This window comes from Pelobates fuscus, chromosome 11, assembly GCF_036172605.1.
Source record: "Pelobates fuscus isolate aPelFus1 chromosome 11, aPelFus1.pri, whole genome shotgun sequence".
In the NCBI taxonomy this organism is placed as follows: domain Eukaryota; kingdom Metazoa; phylum Chordata; class Amphibia; order Anura; family Pelobatidae; genus Pelobates; species Pelobates fuscus.
The window spans coordinates 5,844,794-5,863,999 of NC_086327.1; the positions used below are offsets into that span (position 1 = coordinate 5,844,794).

The 19,206-nt window shown below is 46.7% G+C and overlaps 1 protein-coding gene across 1 annotated transcript in view; it reads right to left on the minus strand.

The window, feature by feature from the left end:
• HAUS5 (HAUS augmin like complex subunit 5) overlaps positions 1 to 13,491 on the minus strand; it is a 32,614-nt gene extending 19,123 nt beyond the window's left edge. Inside the window, exons 1-4 of the mRNA XM_063436779.1 lie at positions 13,429 to 13,491; positions 715 to 820; positions 574 to 636; positions 97 to 129 (exon numbers count right to left, since the gene is read on the minus strand). Coding sequence (XP_063292849.1) covers positions 97 to 129; positions 574 to 636; positions 715 to 812 — 194 coding nt within the window. The 5' untranslated portion in view covers positions 813 to 820; positions 13,429 to 13,491. The remainder of the gene's footprint in view (positions 1 to 96; positions 130 to 573; positions 637 to 714; positions 821 to 13,428) is intronic.
• Positions 13,492 to 19,206: the final 5,715 nt, after the last annotated feature.

A 19,206-nucleotide genomic window follows, 5' to 3' on the forward strand; every position in this document is an offset into this window, starting at 1 on the left:
AATGAAAAATACACAATAGCCCCAGTTTTAAAACAACAAGAATTTATCTATGAAAAATGCATGCCAGAAGACCATTAGCAGTTGATCCAAGGATACCACAACAGATTCCCTTCTATTTTCTTCACCGTCCTAAATTTAAACAAAAAACACAATAGGATTTCATTAAAAAAAAAAAAAAAAAAAAAAACCCTTAGCACAGTCTGGTATGCATTATTATATATTTCAAACAAATTTCTTCTTCTTCTTTTTTTTTTTTTTTTTTTAAACACAAGGGAGAATGCACTGTGCAACCCACAAAGCATCATTCCATGTAACCGTTTTAATATATGAAATGTAAAGATTGTAGTTTTGTTCGTTGTTATGCATAAAAGCAACAGAATGTTTACTTTGGACATTTTTCACATATAAAACATGCACACCGCTCTCTCACAGCCGGAAAGCTCACATACACTGATGAAGTCTTACAGCAGATAATGATTAAATGCCTGGTAAAGTGATGAATAACCTGGAAGAAGATACATAGTTTAGATCTCAGATTAAGGCACTTGTCCATGGTGCCGAAGGTAAGCTCACCCTTGGCTGAAGACGTGACGTATAACGTACTTCCATATGTCCGCACACTGCCCAATGAAGAGTCTGAAACAATAACGTAGAACATAGAATTACAAAGTAGCTGTGAACAACGCTCACACAACACAAACCACTTCTACTCACCTCTGCAGCATCTCCTCGCTTGGTGCCTTCTGCGCTGAAAGGCCCATCTCCTCTATTGCCCATCGACGCACCTCTTGCGCCAGACTCTTGCGATCCATTTTGTTCACTTAAAGAAAACACAGCAGTTACGTACAGCACGTACAGCTCACAAATTTAAGGTAAATTCCAGAGTGCATTGAGGGAATTCAATAGAATTTGCCACTTTTCTAAATTAACTTTGTCTGATACACTGGCTGTCTGGTTTGTTTAACTAAACTTAAGAGATATCACTTGCCCAGAGCACCTGCCTTGCAAAAACTTCTCAATGAGCTGCATTGGGAAATCTGTGATTGGACAGCCACAGAAAGTCTGGGAGGTGTTAAAAAGAGAGGGCTAGAAAAGGCTGCGGACAAGAGATGTACAGCTAATTGTTTTTAGATACACCTCTAATAAAAAATAAAGTGAATAATAAAATGTATGCATGTTTTCATTGGGGGTATGTCTACTAAATGGTGATTTTACATTTTGTATTTGGGCAGTGGAGTGTCCTTTACAAAACGTTTGAATAAAAAAATTAAAATAGTTTTATAGAAAACATTAGCCATAAAGAACAGATCTCAGCCATATTTACTCAGCAATATCGCTTGTTGAGTTATAGATTGCCTAATGTATAAAGGCTCACAGAACTAATACTGAGACCTGATCATGGAGTCAGGATATAAAAAAACAAAAAAAAAAAACAACATTATCCAAACTTCAGTCCAACAAAACCTCTCTGAGACCAGCACAATTGTGGCACATTTAATAAACGGACGATAACAAGAATTGTCAAATATAAAAGAAATAAACAAATGGTTAGTTAACATGCTGAATCGAAGCATAGTGAGAACATATAGCTTAAAGGGACACTATAGTCACCTGAACAACTTTAGCTTAATGAAGCAGTTTTGGTGTATAGAACATGCCCCTGCAGCCTCACTGCTCAATCCTCTGCCATTTAGGAGTTAAATCCCTTTGCTTATGAACCCTAGTCACACCTCCCTGCATGTGACTTGCACAGCCTTCCATAAACACTTCCTGTAAAGAGAGTCCTATTTAGGCTTTCCTTATTGCAAGTTCTGTTTAATTAAGATTTTCTTATACCCTGCTATGTTAACAGCTTGCTAGACCCTGCAAGAGCCTCCTGTATGTGATTAAAGTTCAATTTAGAGATTGAGATACAATTATTTAAGGTAAATTACATCTGTTTGAAAGTGAAACCAGTTTTTTTTTTCATGCAGGCTCTGTCAATCATAGCCAGGGGAGGTGTGGCTAGGGCTGCATAAACAGAAACAAAGTGATTTAACTCCTAAATGACAGTGAATTGAGCAGTGAAATTGCAGGGGAATGATCTATACACTAAAACTGCTTTATTTAGCTAAAGTAATTTAAGTGACTATAGTGTTCCTTTAAGGTCATATCACTCGTATTATCTGCTTCGTTGAGAAATGAGGATCCTGCAAAATATACGACATCCGTAAAGTAAGAACAGAAAGTGAGATCGAACATGCACTATTTGTTTTTTTTTGTACCCAAATGCCTGTTACCATGGAAATTGAAAAGGAGCAGGGACACTAGAGTAAAACAAAGAATAGATGGGGGAAAAAAGAAGAATATGGACATTAGAAAGATGGGGATTCTGTTACATAGACATTCTGGATGGAAACTTTCCAAACTGCCCCAAATGTCAATACAAAGCACTCTCTAGGTAGCAATACACACGTCTCCTACAGCAAAAAAACACAATGAAATAAACCCAGCACAAGATTACAACCGGAACTAAGCAGCCGATCAGTCAAAGACACTTCAGTGGCAGAAAGATAAAAGTCTTCACAGCACACATTGAAATCTGATGTTCTACACAGAGTTTATCTTGTATGTTACACGTATGTTAATAACCTGTAATACCTCCCCCCCTAACCTGTACATTAATAACCTGTAATACCTCCCCCTAACCTGTACATTAATAACCTGTCATACCTCCCCCAACCTGTACATTAATAACCTGTCATACCTCCCCCCTAACCTGTACATTAATAACCTGTAATACCTCCCCCCAACCTGTACATTAATAACCTGTAATACCTCCCCCCAACCTGTACATTAATAACCTGTCATACCTCCCCCCAACCTGTACATTAAAAACCTGTAATACCTCCCCCCCTAACCTGTACATTAATAACCTGTAATACCTCCCCCCCTAACCTGTACATTAATAACCTGTAATACCTCCCCCCAACCTGTACATTAATAACCTGTCATACCTCCCCCCAACCTGTACATTAATAACCTGTCATACCTCCCCCCCAACCTGTACATTAATAACCTGTCATACCTCCCCCCAACCTGTACATTAATAACCTGTAATACCTCCCCCCTAACCTGTACATTAATAACCTGTAATACCTTCCCCCTAACCTGTACATTAATAACCTGTCATACCTCCCCCCCTAACCTGTACATTAATAACCTGTCATACCTCCCCCCTAACCTGTACATTAATAACCTGTCATACCTCCCCCCTAACCTGTACATTAATAACCTGTCATACCTCCCCCCCAACCTGTACATTAATAACCTGTCATACCTCCCCCCCTAACCTGTACATTAATAACCTGTAATACCTCCCCCCCTAACCTGTACATTAATAACCTGTAATACCTCCCCCTAACCTGTACATTAATAACCTGTCATACCTTCCCCCTAACCTGTACATTAATAACCTGTCATACCACCCCCCCTAACCTGTACATTAATAACCTGTAATACCTCCCCCCCTAACCTGTACATTAATAACCTGTCATACCTCCCCCTAACCTGTACATTAATAACCTGTAATACCTCCCCCTAACCTGTACATTAATAACCTGTACATTAATAACCTGTACATTAATAACCTGTAATACCTCCCCCCTAACCTGTACATTAATAACCTGTCATACCTCCCCCCTAACCTGTACATTAATAACCTGTCATACCTCCCCCCTAACCTGTACATTAATAACCTGTAATACCTCCCCCTAACCTGTACATTAATAACCTGTCATACCTTCCCCCTAACCTGTACATTAATAACCTGTCATACCTCACCCCCTAACCTGTACATTAATAACCTGTCATACCTCCCCCCTAACCTGTACATTAATAACCTGTAATACCTCCCCCCCAACCTGTACATTAATAACCTGTCATACCTTCCCCCCTAACCTGTACATTAATAACCTGTCATACCTCCCCCCCAACCTGTACATTAATAACCTGTAATACCTCCCCCCTAACCTGTACATTAATAACCTGTAATACCTCCCCCCCAACCTGTACATTAATAACCTGTAATACCTCCCCCTAACCTGTACATTAATAACCTGTCATACCTCCCCCCTAACCTGTACATTAATAACCTGTCATACCTCCCCCCCTAACCTGTACATTAATAACCTGTCATACCTCCCCCTAACCTGTACATTAATAACCTGTACATTAATAACCTGTAATACCTCCCCCTAACCTGTACATTAATAACCTGTAATACCTCCCCCACTAACCTGTACATTAATAACCTGTCATACCTCCCCCTAACCTGTACATTAATAACCTGTAATACCTCCCCCCCTAACCTGTACATTAATAACCTGTAATACCTCCCCCTAACCTGTACATTAATAACCTGTAATACCTCCCCCTAACCTGTACATTAATAACCTGTAATACCTCCCCCTAACCTGTACATTAATAACCTGTAATACCTCCCCCCCTAACCTGTACATTAATAACCTGTCATACCTCCCCCCAACCTGTACATTAATAACCTGTCATACCTCCCCCCAACCTGTACATTAATAACCTGTCATACCTCCCCCCAACCTGTACATTAATAACCTGTAATACCTCCCCCCTAACCTGTACATTAATAACCTGTAATACCTCCCCCTAACCTGTACATTAATAACCTGTAATACCTCCCCCCCTAACCTGTACATTAATAACCTGTCATACCTTCCCCCTAACCTGTACATTAATAACCTGTCATACCTCCCCCCAACCTGTACATTAATAACCTGTCATACCTCCCCCCAACCTGTACATTAATAACCTGTCATACCTTCCCCCTAACCTGTACATTAATAACCTGTCATACCTCCCCCCCAAACCTGTACATTAATAACCTGTCATACCTCCCCCCCTAACCTGTACATTAATAACCTGTCATACCTCCCCTCTAACCTGTACATTAATAACCTGTCATACCTCCCCCCTAACCTGTACATTAATAACCTGTAATACCTCCCCCCTAACCTGTACATTAATAACCTGTAATACCTCCCCCCCAACCTGTACATTAATAACCTGTCATACCTTCCCCCTAACCTGTACATTAATAACCTGTCATACCTCCCCCCCTAACCTGTACATTAATAACCTGTAATACCTCCCCCCCTAACCTGTACATTAATAACCTGTAATACCTTCCCCCTAACCTGTACATTAATAACCTGTCATACCTCCCCCCAACCTGTACATTAATAACCTGTCATACCTCCCCCCCCTAACCTGTACATTAATAACCTGTAATACCTCCCCCCCTAACCTGTACATTAATAACCTGTCATACCTCCCCCCAACCTGTACATTAATAACCTGTAATACCTCCCCCTAACCTAACCTGTACATTAATAACCTGTCATACCTCCCCCCTAACCTGTACATTAATAACCTGTCATACCTCCCCCCCTAACCTGTACATTAATAACCTGTACATTAATAACCTGTAATACCTCCCCCTAACCTGTACATTAATAACCTGTCATACCTTCCCCCCTAACCTGTACATTAATAATCTGTCATACCTCCCCCCCAACCTGTACATTAATAACCTGTCATACCTCCCCCCTAACCTGTACATTAATAACCTGTCATACCTCCCCCCTAACCTGTACATTAATAACCTGTAATACCTCCCCCTAACCTGTACATTAATAACCTGTCATACCTTCCCCCCTAACCTGTACATTAATAACCTGTCATACCTCCCCCTAACCTGTACATTAATAACCTGTAATACCTTCCCCCTAACCTGTACATTAATAACCTGTCATACCACCCCCCCTAACCTGTACATTAATAACCTGTCATACCCCCCCCTAACCTGTACATTAATAACCTGTCATACCTCCCCCCCTAACCTGTACATTAATAACCTGTACATTAATAACCTGTAATACCTCCCCCTAACCTGTACATTAATAACCTGTCATACCTCCCCCCCTAACCTGTACATTAATAACCTGTCATACCTCCCCCCCTAACCTGTACATTAATAAACTGTACATTAATAACCTGTAATACCTCCCCCTAACCTGTACATTAATAACCTGTCATACCTTCCCCCCTAACCTGTACATTAATAACCTGTCATACCTCCCCCCTAACCTGTACATTAATAACCTGTAATACCTCCCCCCCAACCTGTACATTAATAACCTGTCATACCTCCCCCCCTAACCTGTACATTAATAACCTGTCATACCTCCCCCCTAACCTGTACATTAATAACCTGTAATACCTCCCCCTAACCTGTACATTAATAACCTGTCATACCTCCCCCCTAACCTGTACATTAATAACCTGTCATACCTCCCCCCCTAACCTGTACATTAATAACCTGTCATACCTCCCCCTAACCTGTACATTAATAACCTGTAATACACCTCCCCCTAACCTGTACATTAATAACCTGTAATACCCCCCCCCCAACCTGTACATTAATAACCTGTCATACCTCCCCCTAACCTGTACATTAATAACCTGTAATACCTCCCCCCCTAACCTGTACATTAATAACCTGTAATACCTCCCCCTAACCTGTACATTAATAACCTGTAATACCTCCCCCCCTAACCTGTACATTAATAACCTGTCATACCTCCCCCCAACCTGTACATTAATAACCTGTAATACCTCCCCCCCTAACCTGTACATTAATAACCTGTCATACCTCCCCCTAACCTGTACATTAATAACCTGTAATACCTCCCCCCCTAACCTGTACATTAATAACCTGTAATACCTCCCCCCAACTTGTACATTAATAACCTGTAATACCTCCCCCTAACCTGTACATTAATAACCTGTAATACCTCCCCCTAACCTGTACATTAATAACCTGTAATACCTCCCCCCTAACCTGTACATTAATAACCTGTCATACCTCCCCCCTAACCTGTACATTAATAACCTGTCATACCTCCCCCCCTAACCTGTACATTAATAACCTGTACATTAATAACCTGTAATACCTCCCCCTAACCTGTACATTAATAACCTGTCATACCTCCCCCCTAACCTGTACATTAATAACCTGTCATACCTCCCCCCCTAACCTGTACATTAATAAACTGTACATTAATAACCTGTAATACCTCCCCCTAACCTGTACATTAATAACCTGTCATACCTTCCCCCCTAACCTGTACATTAATAACCTGTCATACCTCCCCCCTAACCTGTACATTAATAACCTGTCATACCTCCCCCCAAACCTGTACATTAATAACCTGTAATACCTCCCCCTAACCTGTACATTAATAACCTGTCATACCTCCCCCCTAACCTGTACATTAATAAACTGTACATTAATAACCTGTAATACCTCCCCCTAACCTGTACATTAATAACCTGTCATACCTTCCCCCCTAACCTGTACATTAATAACCTGTAATACCTCCCCCTAACCTGTACATTAATAACCTGTAATACCTCCCCCCCTAACCTGTACATTAATAACCTGTAATACCTCCCCCCCTAACCTGTACATTAATAACCTGTAATACCTCCCCCCCTAACCTGTACATTAATAACCTGTAATACCTCCCCCCCAACCTGTACATTAATAACCTGTAATACCTCCCCCCCTAACCTGTACATTAATAACCTGTAATACCTCCCCCCTAACCTGTACATTAATAACCTGTCATACCTCCCCCTAACCTGTACATTAATAACCTGTAATACCTCCCCCCCCTAACCTGTACATTAATAACCTGTAATACCTCCCCCCAACCTGTACATTAATAACCTGTAATACCTCCCCCTAACCTGTACATTAATAACCTGTAATACCTCCCCCCCTAACCTGTACATTAATAACCTGTAATACCTCCCCCCCTAACCTGTACATTAATAACCTGTAATACCTCCCCCCCTAACCTGTACATTAATAACCTGTAATACCTCCCCCCCTAACCTGTACATTAATAACCTGTAATACCTCCCCCTAACCTGTACATTAATAACCTGTAATACCTCCCCCCAACCTGTACATTAATAACCTGTAATACCTCCCCCTAACCTGTACATTAATAACCTGTAATACCTCCCCCTAACCTGTACATTAATAACCTGTAATACCTCCCCCCCTAACCTGTACATTAATAACCTGTAATACCTCCCCCCTAACCTGTACATTAATAACCTGTCATACCTCCCCCCAACCTGTACATTAATAACCTGTAATACCTCCCCCCTAACCTATATATTTATTGCTGTCTGTTATAACCCCCCCCTTGCTGTATGTTATTACCCCCCCCTTGCTGTATGTTATTACCCCCCCCCGTGCTGTATGTTATTACCCCCCCCCGTGCTGTATGTTATTACCCCCCCCTTGCTGTATGTTATTACCCCCCCCTTGCTGTATGTTATTACCCCCCCCCCCTTGCTGTATGTTATTACCCCCCCCCCTTGCTGTATGTTATTACCCCCCCTTGCTGTATGTTATTACCCCCCCTTGCTGTATGTTATTACCCCCCCCCTTGCTGTATGTTATTACCCCCCCCCTTGCTGTATGTTATTACCCCCCCCTTGCTGTATGTTATTACCCCCCCCGCTGTATGTTATTACCCCCCCCCCTTGCTGTATGTTATTACCCCCCCCTTGCTGTATGTTATTACCCCCCCCTTGCTGTATGTTATTACCCCCCCCCTTGCTGTATGTTATTACCCCCCCCTTGCTGTATGTTATTACCCCCCCCCTTGCTGTATGTTATTACCCCCCCTTGCTGTATGTTATTACCCCCCCCCTTGCTGTATGTTATTACCCCCCCCTTGCTGTATGTTATTACCCCCCCCTTGCTGTATGTTATTACCCCCCCCCGCTGTATGTTATTACCCCCCCCCTTGCTGTATGTTATTACCCCCCCCTTGCTGTATGTTATTACCCCCCCCTTGCTGTATGTTATTACCCCCCCCCCTTGCTGTATGTTATTACCCCCCCCCTTGCTGTATGTTATTACCCCCCCCCCCTTGCTGTATGTTATTACCCCCCCCCTTGCTGTATGTTATTACCCCCCCCCTTGCTGTATGTTATTACCCCCCCCTTGCTGTATGTTATTACCGCCCCCTTGCTGTATGTTATTACCCCCCCCTTGCTGTATGTTATTACCCCCCCCCTTGCTGTATGTTATTACCCCCCCTTGCTGTATGTTATTACCCCCCCTTGCTGTATGTTATTACCCCCCCCCTTGCTGTATGTTATTACCCCCCTTGCTGTATGTTATTACCCCCCTTGCTGTATGTTATTACCCCCCCTTGCTGTATGTTATTGCCCCCCCTTGCTGTATGTTATTGCCCCCCCCCCTTGCTGGCTGTTATTGCCGCCCCCCCCCCCCTTGCTGGCTGTTATAGCCCCCCCCCCCCCGTGCTGGCTGTTATTGCCCCCCCCACTTGCTGGCTGTTATTGCCCCCCCACTTGCTGGCTGTTATTGCCCCCCCCCCCCTTGCTGGCTCTTATTGCCCCCCCCTTGCTGGCTCTTATTGCCCCCCCCCTTGCTGGCTCTTATTGCCCCACCCTTGCTGGCTCTTATTGCCCCCCCCCCCCTGCTGGCTCTTATTGCCCCCCCCCCTGCTGGCTGTTATTGCCCCCCCCCCCGCTGGCTGTTATTGCCCCCCCCCCTTGCTGGCTGTTATTGCCCCCCCCCTTGCTGGCTGTTATTGCCCCCCCCCTTGCTGGCTGTTATTGCCCCCCCCCCTTGCTGGCTGTTATTGCCCCCCCCCCTTGCTGGCTGTTATTGCCCCCCCCTTGCTGGCTGTTATTGCCCCCCCCCTTGCTGGCTGTTATTGCCCCCCCCCTTGCTGGCTGTTATTGCCCCCCCCCCTTGCTGGCTGTTATTGCCCCCCCCTCCTTGCTGGCTGTTATTGCCCCCCCCCCTGCTGGCTGTTATTGCCCCCCCCTGCTGGCTGTTATTGCCCCCCCCTTGCTGGCTGTTATTGCCCCCCCCTTGCTGGCTGTTATTGCCCCCCCCCCTTGCTGGCTGTTATTGCCCCCCCCCCCTTGCTGGCTGTTATTGCCCCCCCCCCCCCTGCTGGCTGTTATTGCCCCCCCCCCCTTGCTGGCTGTTATTGCCCCCCCCCCCTTGCTGGCTGTTATTGCCCCCCCCCTTGCTGGCTGTTATTGCCCCCCCCCTTGCTGGCTGTTATTGCCCCCCCCCCTTGCTGGCTGTTATTGCCCCCCCCCCTTGCTGGCTGTTATTGCCCCCCCCTTGCTGGCTGTTATTGCCCCCCCCTTGCTGGCTGTTATTGCCCCCCCCTTGCTGGCTGTTATTGCCCCCCCCCTTGCTGGCTGTTATTGCCCCCCCCCCCTGCTGGCTGTTATTGCCCCCCCTCTTGCTGGCTGTTATTGCCCCCCCCCTTGCTGGCTGTTATTGCCCCCCCCCCCTTGCTGGCTGTTATTGCCCCCCCCCCCTTGCTGGCTGTTATTGCCCCCCCCCCCCTTGCTGGCTGTTATTGCCACCCCCCCTGCTGGCTGTTATTGCCACCCCCCCTGCTGGCTGTTATTGCCACCCCTTGCTGGCTGTTATTGCCACCCCTTGCTGGCTGTTATTGCCACCCCTTGCTGGCTGTTATTGCCACCCCTTGCTGGCTGTTATTGCCACCCCTTGCTGGCTGTTATTGCCACCCCTTGCTGGCTGTTATTTGCCTCCCTTGCTGGCTGTTATTTGCCTCCCTTGCTGGCTGTTATTTGCCCCCCTTGCTGGCTGTTATTGCCACCCCTTGCTGGCTGTTATTGCCCCCCTTGCTGGCTGTTATTGCCCCCCTTGCTGGCTGTTATTGCCCCCCTTGCTGGCTGTTATTGCCCCCCTTGCTGGCTGTTATTTGCCCCCCCCCCCTTGCTGGCTGTTATTGCCCCCCCCCCCTTGCTGGCTGTTATTTGTCCCCTTGCTGGCTGTTATTTGTCCCCTTGCTGGCTGTTATTTGTCCCCTTGCTGGCTGTTATTTGTCCCCTTGCTGGCTGTTATTTGTCCCCCTTGCTGGCTGTTATTTGCCCCCCTTGCTGGCTGTTATTTGCCCCCCTTGCTGGCTGTTATTTGCCCCCCTTGCTGGCTGTTATTTGCCCCCCTTGCTGGCTGTTATTTGCCCCCCTTGCTGGCTGTTATTTGCCCCCCCTTGCTGGCTGTTATTTGCCCCCCCTTGCTGGCTGTTATTTGCCCCCCCTTGCTGGCTGTTATTTGCCCCCCCTTGCTGGCTGTTATTTGCCCCCCCTTGCTGGCTGTTATTTGCCCCCCCTTGCTGGCTGTTATTTGCCCCCCTTGCTGGCTGTTATTTGCCCCCCTTGCTGGCTGTTATTTGCCCCCCTTGCTGGCTGTTATTGCCACCCCTTGCTGGCTGTTATTGCCCCCCCTTGCTGGCTGTTATTGCCCCCCTTGCTGGCTGTTATTGCCCCCCTTGCTGGCTGTTATTGCCCCCCTTGCTGGCTGTTATTGCCCCCCTTGCTGGCTGTTATTGCCCCCCTTGCTGGCTGTTATTTGCCCCCCTTGCTGGCTGTTATTTGCCCCCCCCCCCCCTTGCTGGCTGTTATTTGCCCCCCCCCCCTTGCTGGCTGTTATTTGTCCCCTTGCTGGCTGTTATTTGTCCCCTTGCTGGCTGTTATTTGTCCCCTTGCTGGCTGTTATTTGTCCCCTTGCTGGCTGTTATTTGTCCCCTTGCTGGCTGTTATTTGTCCCCTTGCTGGCTGTTATTTGTCCCCCTTGCTGGCTGTTATTTGTCCCCCTTGCTGGCTGTTATTTGTCCCCCTTGCTGGCTGTTATTTGTCCCCCTTGCTGGCTGTTATTTGTCCCCCTTGCTGGCTGTTATTTGTCCCCCTTGCTGGCTGTTATTTGCCCCCCTTGCTGGCTGTTATTTGCCCCCCTTGCTGGCTGTTATTTGCCCCCCCCCCTTGCTGGCTGTTATTTGCCCCCCCCCCCTTGCTGGCTGTTATTTGCCCCCCCCCCTTGCTGGCTGTTATTTGCCCCCCCCCCTTGCTGGCTGTTATTTGCCCCCCCCCCTTGCTGGCTGTTATTTGCCCCCCCCCCTTGCTGGCTGTTATTTGCCCCCCCCCCTTGCTGGCTGTTATTTGCCCCCCCCCCTTGCTGGCTGTTATTGCCCCCCCCCCCCCCCTTGCTGGCTGTTATTGCCCCCCTTGCTGGCTGTTATTGCCCCCCTTGCTGGCTGTTATTGCCCCCCTTGCTGGCTGTTATTGCCCCCCTTGCTGGCTGTTATTGCCCCCCTTGCTGGCTGTTATTGCCCCCCTTGCTGGCTGTTATTTGCCCCCCCCCCTTGCTGGCTGTTATTTGCCCCCCCCCCTTGCTGGCTGTTATTTGCCCCCCCCCTTGCTGGCTGTTATTTGTCCCCTTGCTGGCTGTTATTTGTCCCCCTTGCTGGCTGTTATTTGTCCCCCTTGCTGGCTGTTATTTGTCCCCCTTGCTGGCTGTTATTTGTCCCCCTTGCTGGCTGTTATTTGTCCCCCTTGCTGGCTGTTATTTGTCCCCCTTGCTGGCTGTTATTTGCCCCCCCCCCTTGCTGGCTGTTATTTGCCCCCCCCCCCCCCCTTGCTGGCTGTTATTTGCCCCCCCCCCCCCCCCCCCTTGCTGGCTGTTATTTGCCCCCCCCCCCCCTTGCTGGCTGTTATTTGCCCCCCCCCCTTGCTGGCTGTTATTTGCCCCCCCCCCCTTGCTGGCTGTTATTTGCCCCCCCCCCTTGCTGGCTGTTATTGCCCCCCTTGCTGGCTGTTATTGCCCCCCTTGCTGGCTGTTATTGCCCCCCTTGCTGGCTGTTATTGCCCCCCTTGCTGGCTGTTATTGCCCCCCTTGCTGGCTGTTATTGCCCCCCTTGCTGGCTGTTATTTGCCCCCCCCCCCTTGCTGGCTGTTATTGCCCCCCCCCCCCCTTGCTGGCTGTTATTTGTCCCCTTGCTGGCTGTTATTTGTCCCCTTGCTGGCTGTTATTTGCCCCCCTTGCTGGCTGTTATTTGCCCCCCTTGCTGGCTGTTATTGCCCCCCTTGCTGGCTGTTATTTGCCCCCCTTGCTGGCTGTTATTTGCCCCCCTTGCTGGCTGTTATTTGCCCCCCTTGCTGGCTGTTATTTGCCCCCCTTGCTGGCTGTTATTTGCCCCCCTTGCTGGCTGTTATTGCCCCCCTTGCTGGCTGTTATTGCCCCCCCCCCTTGCTGGCTGTTATTTCCCCCCCCCCCTTGCTGGCTGTTATTTGCCCCCCTTGCTGGCTGTTATTGCCCCCCCCTTGCTGGCTGTTATTTGCCCCCCTTGCTGGCTGTTATTGCCCCCCTTGCTGGCTGTTATTTGCCCCCCTTGCTGGCTGTTATTTGCCCCCAGTATGAGTTATATGACGGTAGGTACCGGTTATTCGCTGCTGTCTGTCCGCCCGGTTACTTACCGGTGTTTTGGAGTTTCCCGCCTGCACCCGTCGCGCTCTTTCTACGTCACTGACTCTTTATTTTTTTCAGGACAGGCGCCAGGGGGAGCCCGAGTGCCTCATACTAATGGAAAGGGCGACGATTGCGAGCGAGAAACTACATTTCCCGGCATCCTCAGCGCTCAGTGCGTCAGCTGATAAAGGGAACACTGACACCTCGTGGCCGTTAGAGAAGCTGCACTCAGTGCTATGGGGAGGGAGGTTTATCTGCAGCTATCCAGGTATTAATACTAATGGCTCCTATTATTAATTTATTAAAAGGGAACAATCAGCACACTACAAAAATATAATGTGAAAACTGTGTGCCAACTTACCTGGAGCCAGTCAGACTCCCTGCCAGCACTTACCTGTAATACCTCCCTTAACCTGTACATTACCTGTAATACCCCCCCAACCTGTACATTACCTGTAATACCTCCCCCCTAACCTGTACATTACATGTAATACCTCCCCCTAACCTGTACATTACCAGTAATACCTCCCCCTAACCTGTACATTACCTGTAATACCCCCCCTAACCTGTACATTACCTGTAATACCTCCCCCTAACCTGTACATTACCAGTAATACCTCCCCCTAACCTGTACATTACCTGTAATACCCCCCCTAACCTGTACATTACCTGTAATACCTCCCCCCTAACCTGTACATTACATGTAATACCTCCCCCTAACCTGTACATTACCAGTAATACCTCCCCCTAACCTGTACATTACCTGTAATACCCCCCCTAACCTGTACATTACCTGTAATACCTCCCCCCTAACCTGTACATTACCTGTAATACCTCCCCCCTAACCTGTACATTACCTGTAATACCTCCCCCTAACCTGTACATTACCTGTAATACCTCCCCCTAACCTGTACATTACCTGTAATACCCCCCCTAACCTGTACATTACCTGTAATACCTCCCCCCTAACCTGTACATTACCTGTAATACCCCCCTAACCTGTACATTACCTGTAATACCTCCCCCTAACCTGTACATTACCAGTAATACCTCCCCCTAACCTGTACATTACCTGTAATACCCCCCCTAACCTGTACATTACCTGTAATACCTCCCCCCTAACCTGTACATTACCTGTAATACCTCCCCCCTAACCTGTACATTACCTGTAATACCTCCCCCTAACCTGTACATTACCTGTAATACCCCCTAACCTGTACATTACCTGTAATACCCCCTAACCTGTACATTACCTGTAATACCGCCCCCTAACCTGTACATTACCTGTAATACCGCCCCCCTAACCTGTACATTACCTGTAATACCTCCCCCCTAACCTGTACATTACCTGTAATACCTCCCCCTAACCTGTACATTACCTGTAATACCTCCCCCTGACCTGTGCATTACCTGTAATACCCCCCCTAACCTGTACATTACCTGTAATACCTCCCCCTAACCTGTACATTACCTGTAATACCCCCCCTAACCTGTACATTACCTGTAATACCTCCCCCTAACCTGTACATTACCTGTAATACCTCCCCCTAACCTGTACATTACCTGTAATACCCCCCCTAACCTGTACATTACCTGTAATACCCCCCTAACCTGTACATTACCTGTAATAACCCCCTAACCTGTACATTACCTGTAATACCTCCCCTAACCTGTACATTACCTGTAATAACCCCCTAACCTGTACATTACCTGTAATACCCCCCCTAACCTGTACATTACCTGTAATACCTCCCCTAACCTGTACATTACCTGTAATAACCCCCTAACCTGTACATTACCTGTAATACCTCCCCTAACCTGTACATTACCTGTAATAACCCCCTAACCTGTACATTACCTGTAATACCCCCCTAACCTGTACATTACCTGTAATACCTCCCCTAACCTGTACATTACCTGTAATACCCCCCAACCTGTACATTACCTGTAATACCTCCCCTAACCTGTACATTAACTGTAATACCCCCCTAACCTGTACATATCCTGTAATACCCCCCTAACCTGTACATTACCTGTAATACCTCCCCTAACCTGTACATTACCTGTAATACCTCCCCTAACCTGTACATTACCTGTTACATAGTTACATAGTTAGATAGCTGAAAAGAGACTTGCGTCCATCAAGTTCAGCCTTCCTCACACCTGTTTTTTGCTGTTGATCTAAAAGGCCAAAAAAAAAAAAAAACCCAGTTTGAAGCACAATTTTGCAACAAGCTAGGACAAAAAATTCCTTCTTGACCCCAGAATGGCAGTCAGATTTATCCTTGAATCAAGCAGTTATTACCCTACATTCAAAGATTATATCCTTGAATATTGTCTTTGCAAGTATGCATCTAGTAGCTGTTTGAACATCTGTATGGACTCTGATAAAACCACTTCTTCAGGCAGAGAATTCCACATCCTGATTGTTCTTACAGTAAAAAAACCTTTCCTTTGCCTTAGACGAAATCTTCTTTCTTCCAGTCTAAACGCATGGCCTCGTGTCCTATGTAAAGTCCGGTTTGTGAATAGATTTCCACACAATGGTTTGTATTGGCCCCGAATATATTTGTATAATGTTATCATATCCCCTCTCAGGCGACGTTTTTCTAAACTAAATAGGTTTAAATTTGTTAACCTTTCTTCATAGCTGATATGTTCCATTCCTTTTATTAATTTTGTAGCCCGCCTCTGCACTTTTTCTAGTGCCATGATATCCTTCTTTAGAACAGGTGCCCAAAATTGCACAGCATATTCAATATGTGGTCTTACCAGTGATTTATAGAGAGGCAAAATGATATTCTCGTCCCGAGAATGAATGCCCTTTTTCATGCATGACAATACCTTACTGGCCTTGGCCACTGCTGATTGACATTGCACATTGTTGCATAGTTTGTTGTCTATAACAATTCCCAAGTCCTTTTCGTGTGTTGTTATCCCTAATTCACTTCCATTAAGGGTATACGTTGCTTGTGTATTCTTTACGCCGAAGTGCATAACTTTGCATTTTTCAACATTAAATACCTCCCCTAACCTGTACATTACCTGTAATACCCCCTAACCTGTACATTACCTGTAATACCTCCCCCCTAACCTGTACATTACCTGTAATACCCCCCCTAACCTGTACATTACCTGTAATACCCCCCTAACCTGTACATTACCTGTAATACCTCCCCCCTAACCTGTACATTACCTGTAATACCTCCCCCTAACCTGTACATTACCTGTAATACCTCCCTAACCTGTACATTACCTGTAATACCTCCCTAACCTGTACATTACCTGTAATACCTCCCCCTAACCTGTACATTACCTGTAATACCCCCTAACCTGTACATTACCTGTAATACCTCCCCCTAACCTGTACATTACCTGTAATACCCCCCTAACCTGTACATTACCTGTAATACCCCCTAACCTGTACATTACCTGTAATACCCCCCAACCTGTACATTACCTGTAATACCTCTCCCCCTAACCTGTACATTACCTGTAATACCTCCCCCCAACCTGTACATTACCTGTAATACCCCCCTAACCTGTACATTACCTGTAATGCCTCCCCCAACCTGTACATTACCTGTAATACCCCCCTAACCTGTACATTACCTGTAATACCTCCCCCCCAACCTGTACATTACCTGTAATACCCCCCAACCTGTACATTACCTGTAATACCTCTCCCCCTAACCTGTACATTACCTGTAATACCCCCTAACCTGTACATTACCTGTAATACCCCCCCAACCTGTACATTACCTCTAATACCTCCCCCCTTATCTGTACATTACCTGTAATACCCCCCTAACCTGTACATTACCTGTAATACCCCCTAACCTGTACATTACCTGTAATACCCCCCCAACCTGTACATTACCTCTAATACCTCCCCCCTTATCTGTACATTACCTGTAATACCCCCCCAACCTGCACATTACCTGTAATACCCCCTAACCTGTACATTACCTGTAATACCTCCCCCTAACCTGTACATTACCTGTAATACCTCCCCCTAACCTGTACATTACCTGTAATACCTCCCCCCCAACCTGTACATTACCTGTAATACCTCCCCCCTAACCTGTACATTACCTGTAATACCTCCCCCCTAACCTGTACATTACCTGTAATACCTCCCCCCCAACCTGTACATTACCTGTAATACCTCCCCCCCTAACCTGTACATTACCTGTAATACCTCCCCCCCAACCTGTACATTACCTGTAATACCTCCCCCTAACCTGTACATTACCTGTAATACCTCCCCCCCAACCTGTACATTACCTGTAATACCTCCCCCCCAACCTGTACATTACCTGTAATACCCCCCTAACCTGTACATTACCTGTAATACCCCCTAACCTGTACATTAATAACCTGTATTACCTCCCCCTAACCTGTACATTAATAACCTGTCATACCTCCCCCCAACCTGTACATTACCCGCTAACCTGTACATTAATAACCTGTCATACCTCCCCCCTAAGCTGTACATTAATAAACTGTAATACCTCCCCCCTAACCTGTACATTAATAACCTGTAATACCTCCCCTAACCTGTACATTACACCCTAACCTGTACATTAATAACCTGTAATACCTCTCTTCTAACCTGTACATTAATAATCTGCCTGTAGCGGTACTTACCCTCTCCGGGGGCTGGGCGAGGTTCTCTTGCCCCGCCGCGCGCGGCTCGTCCGACGAGTAGATCCAGAAGGCGTGCACTGACCGTGAGATGCGGCCAGGTGACTCGCCTGGAACTGGGAGCGCGCCGCGCTTATCGGGCGTGCTTTTAGAGGCACAGTGGGAGACGAAATATGAAACGGTCTCCCATTGGCCCATGTCATTCCACATTCCCCATACACTCACGGTTTGGAGGCGTGGATATGACAGGGGCCAATCAAATTAAACACTAAGGTATTTATACTCACCTTTCCCTTGGCTCCCTGCCCTATCGTGGTTTCTGATTCAGTTCCCTTTAGTGCTTCGTCTAGTAGTGTTTTTTTCGTGCTTGACCGTGGCTTTGTACCTGACTCAGTTTTTCTCTTTATCCCTGCTTTGTCTTGTTCGCCGGTTTTCTGACTCCTGTATACCAGTTCTTGTTTTCGCTGTCTCTCTGTTCCCTTGACCTCGGCTCGTTCTTGACTTTGTCTTTTCCCTGTCTACGTCGAGTCCGGCCATTCTAAGGCCCGGTAAGGCGTATCTTTTCTTATCTTGTCTCTCGTTGGAGTAATCTTGCGTGTTGTGGTACACTACCATACCTCCCCCTAACCTGTACATTAATAACCTGTCATACCCCCCCAACCTGTACATTAATAACCTGTACATTAATAACCTGTCATCCCCCCTAACCTGTACATTAATAACCTGTCACACCCTCCCCCCCCCCCCATACCTGTACATTTGTTATGGACGTAAAAATGGCTTTACAAAAATGTATTTTTACTCTGTATACCTGTATTCAATATTTACTCAAAATGGCTGCTAGAGCAACCCCTCCCTTCGACTAACTACCTCGTGTAACAAGATGGTGCCTACATCCGGAGTAAAATCCCGGGATGATGGTGACATCACGCCTTGTAGGATGTGCATTAGATAAAACACTTAACACCTAACCAATTAAAGATGCATTCTTACTGTTATCTACATTTTTGCATATGATGTATTCTTGTCTTGATAACCTGCAAATTGTGTCTGGTGTGATTTACTTCAGAGCGTGCACGCATTTATTTTAAACAATTTGGACAGGGGCAGATATTCAAATAATCGAACACTTGGTTTGG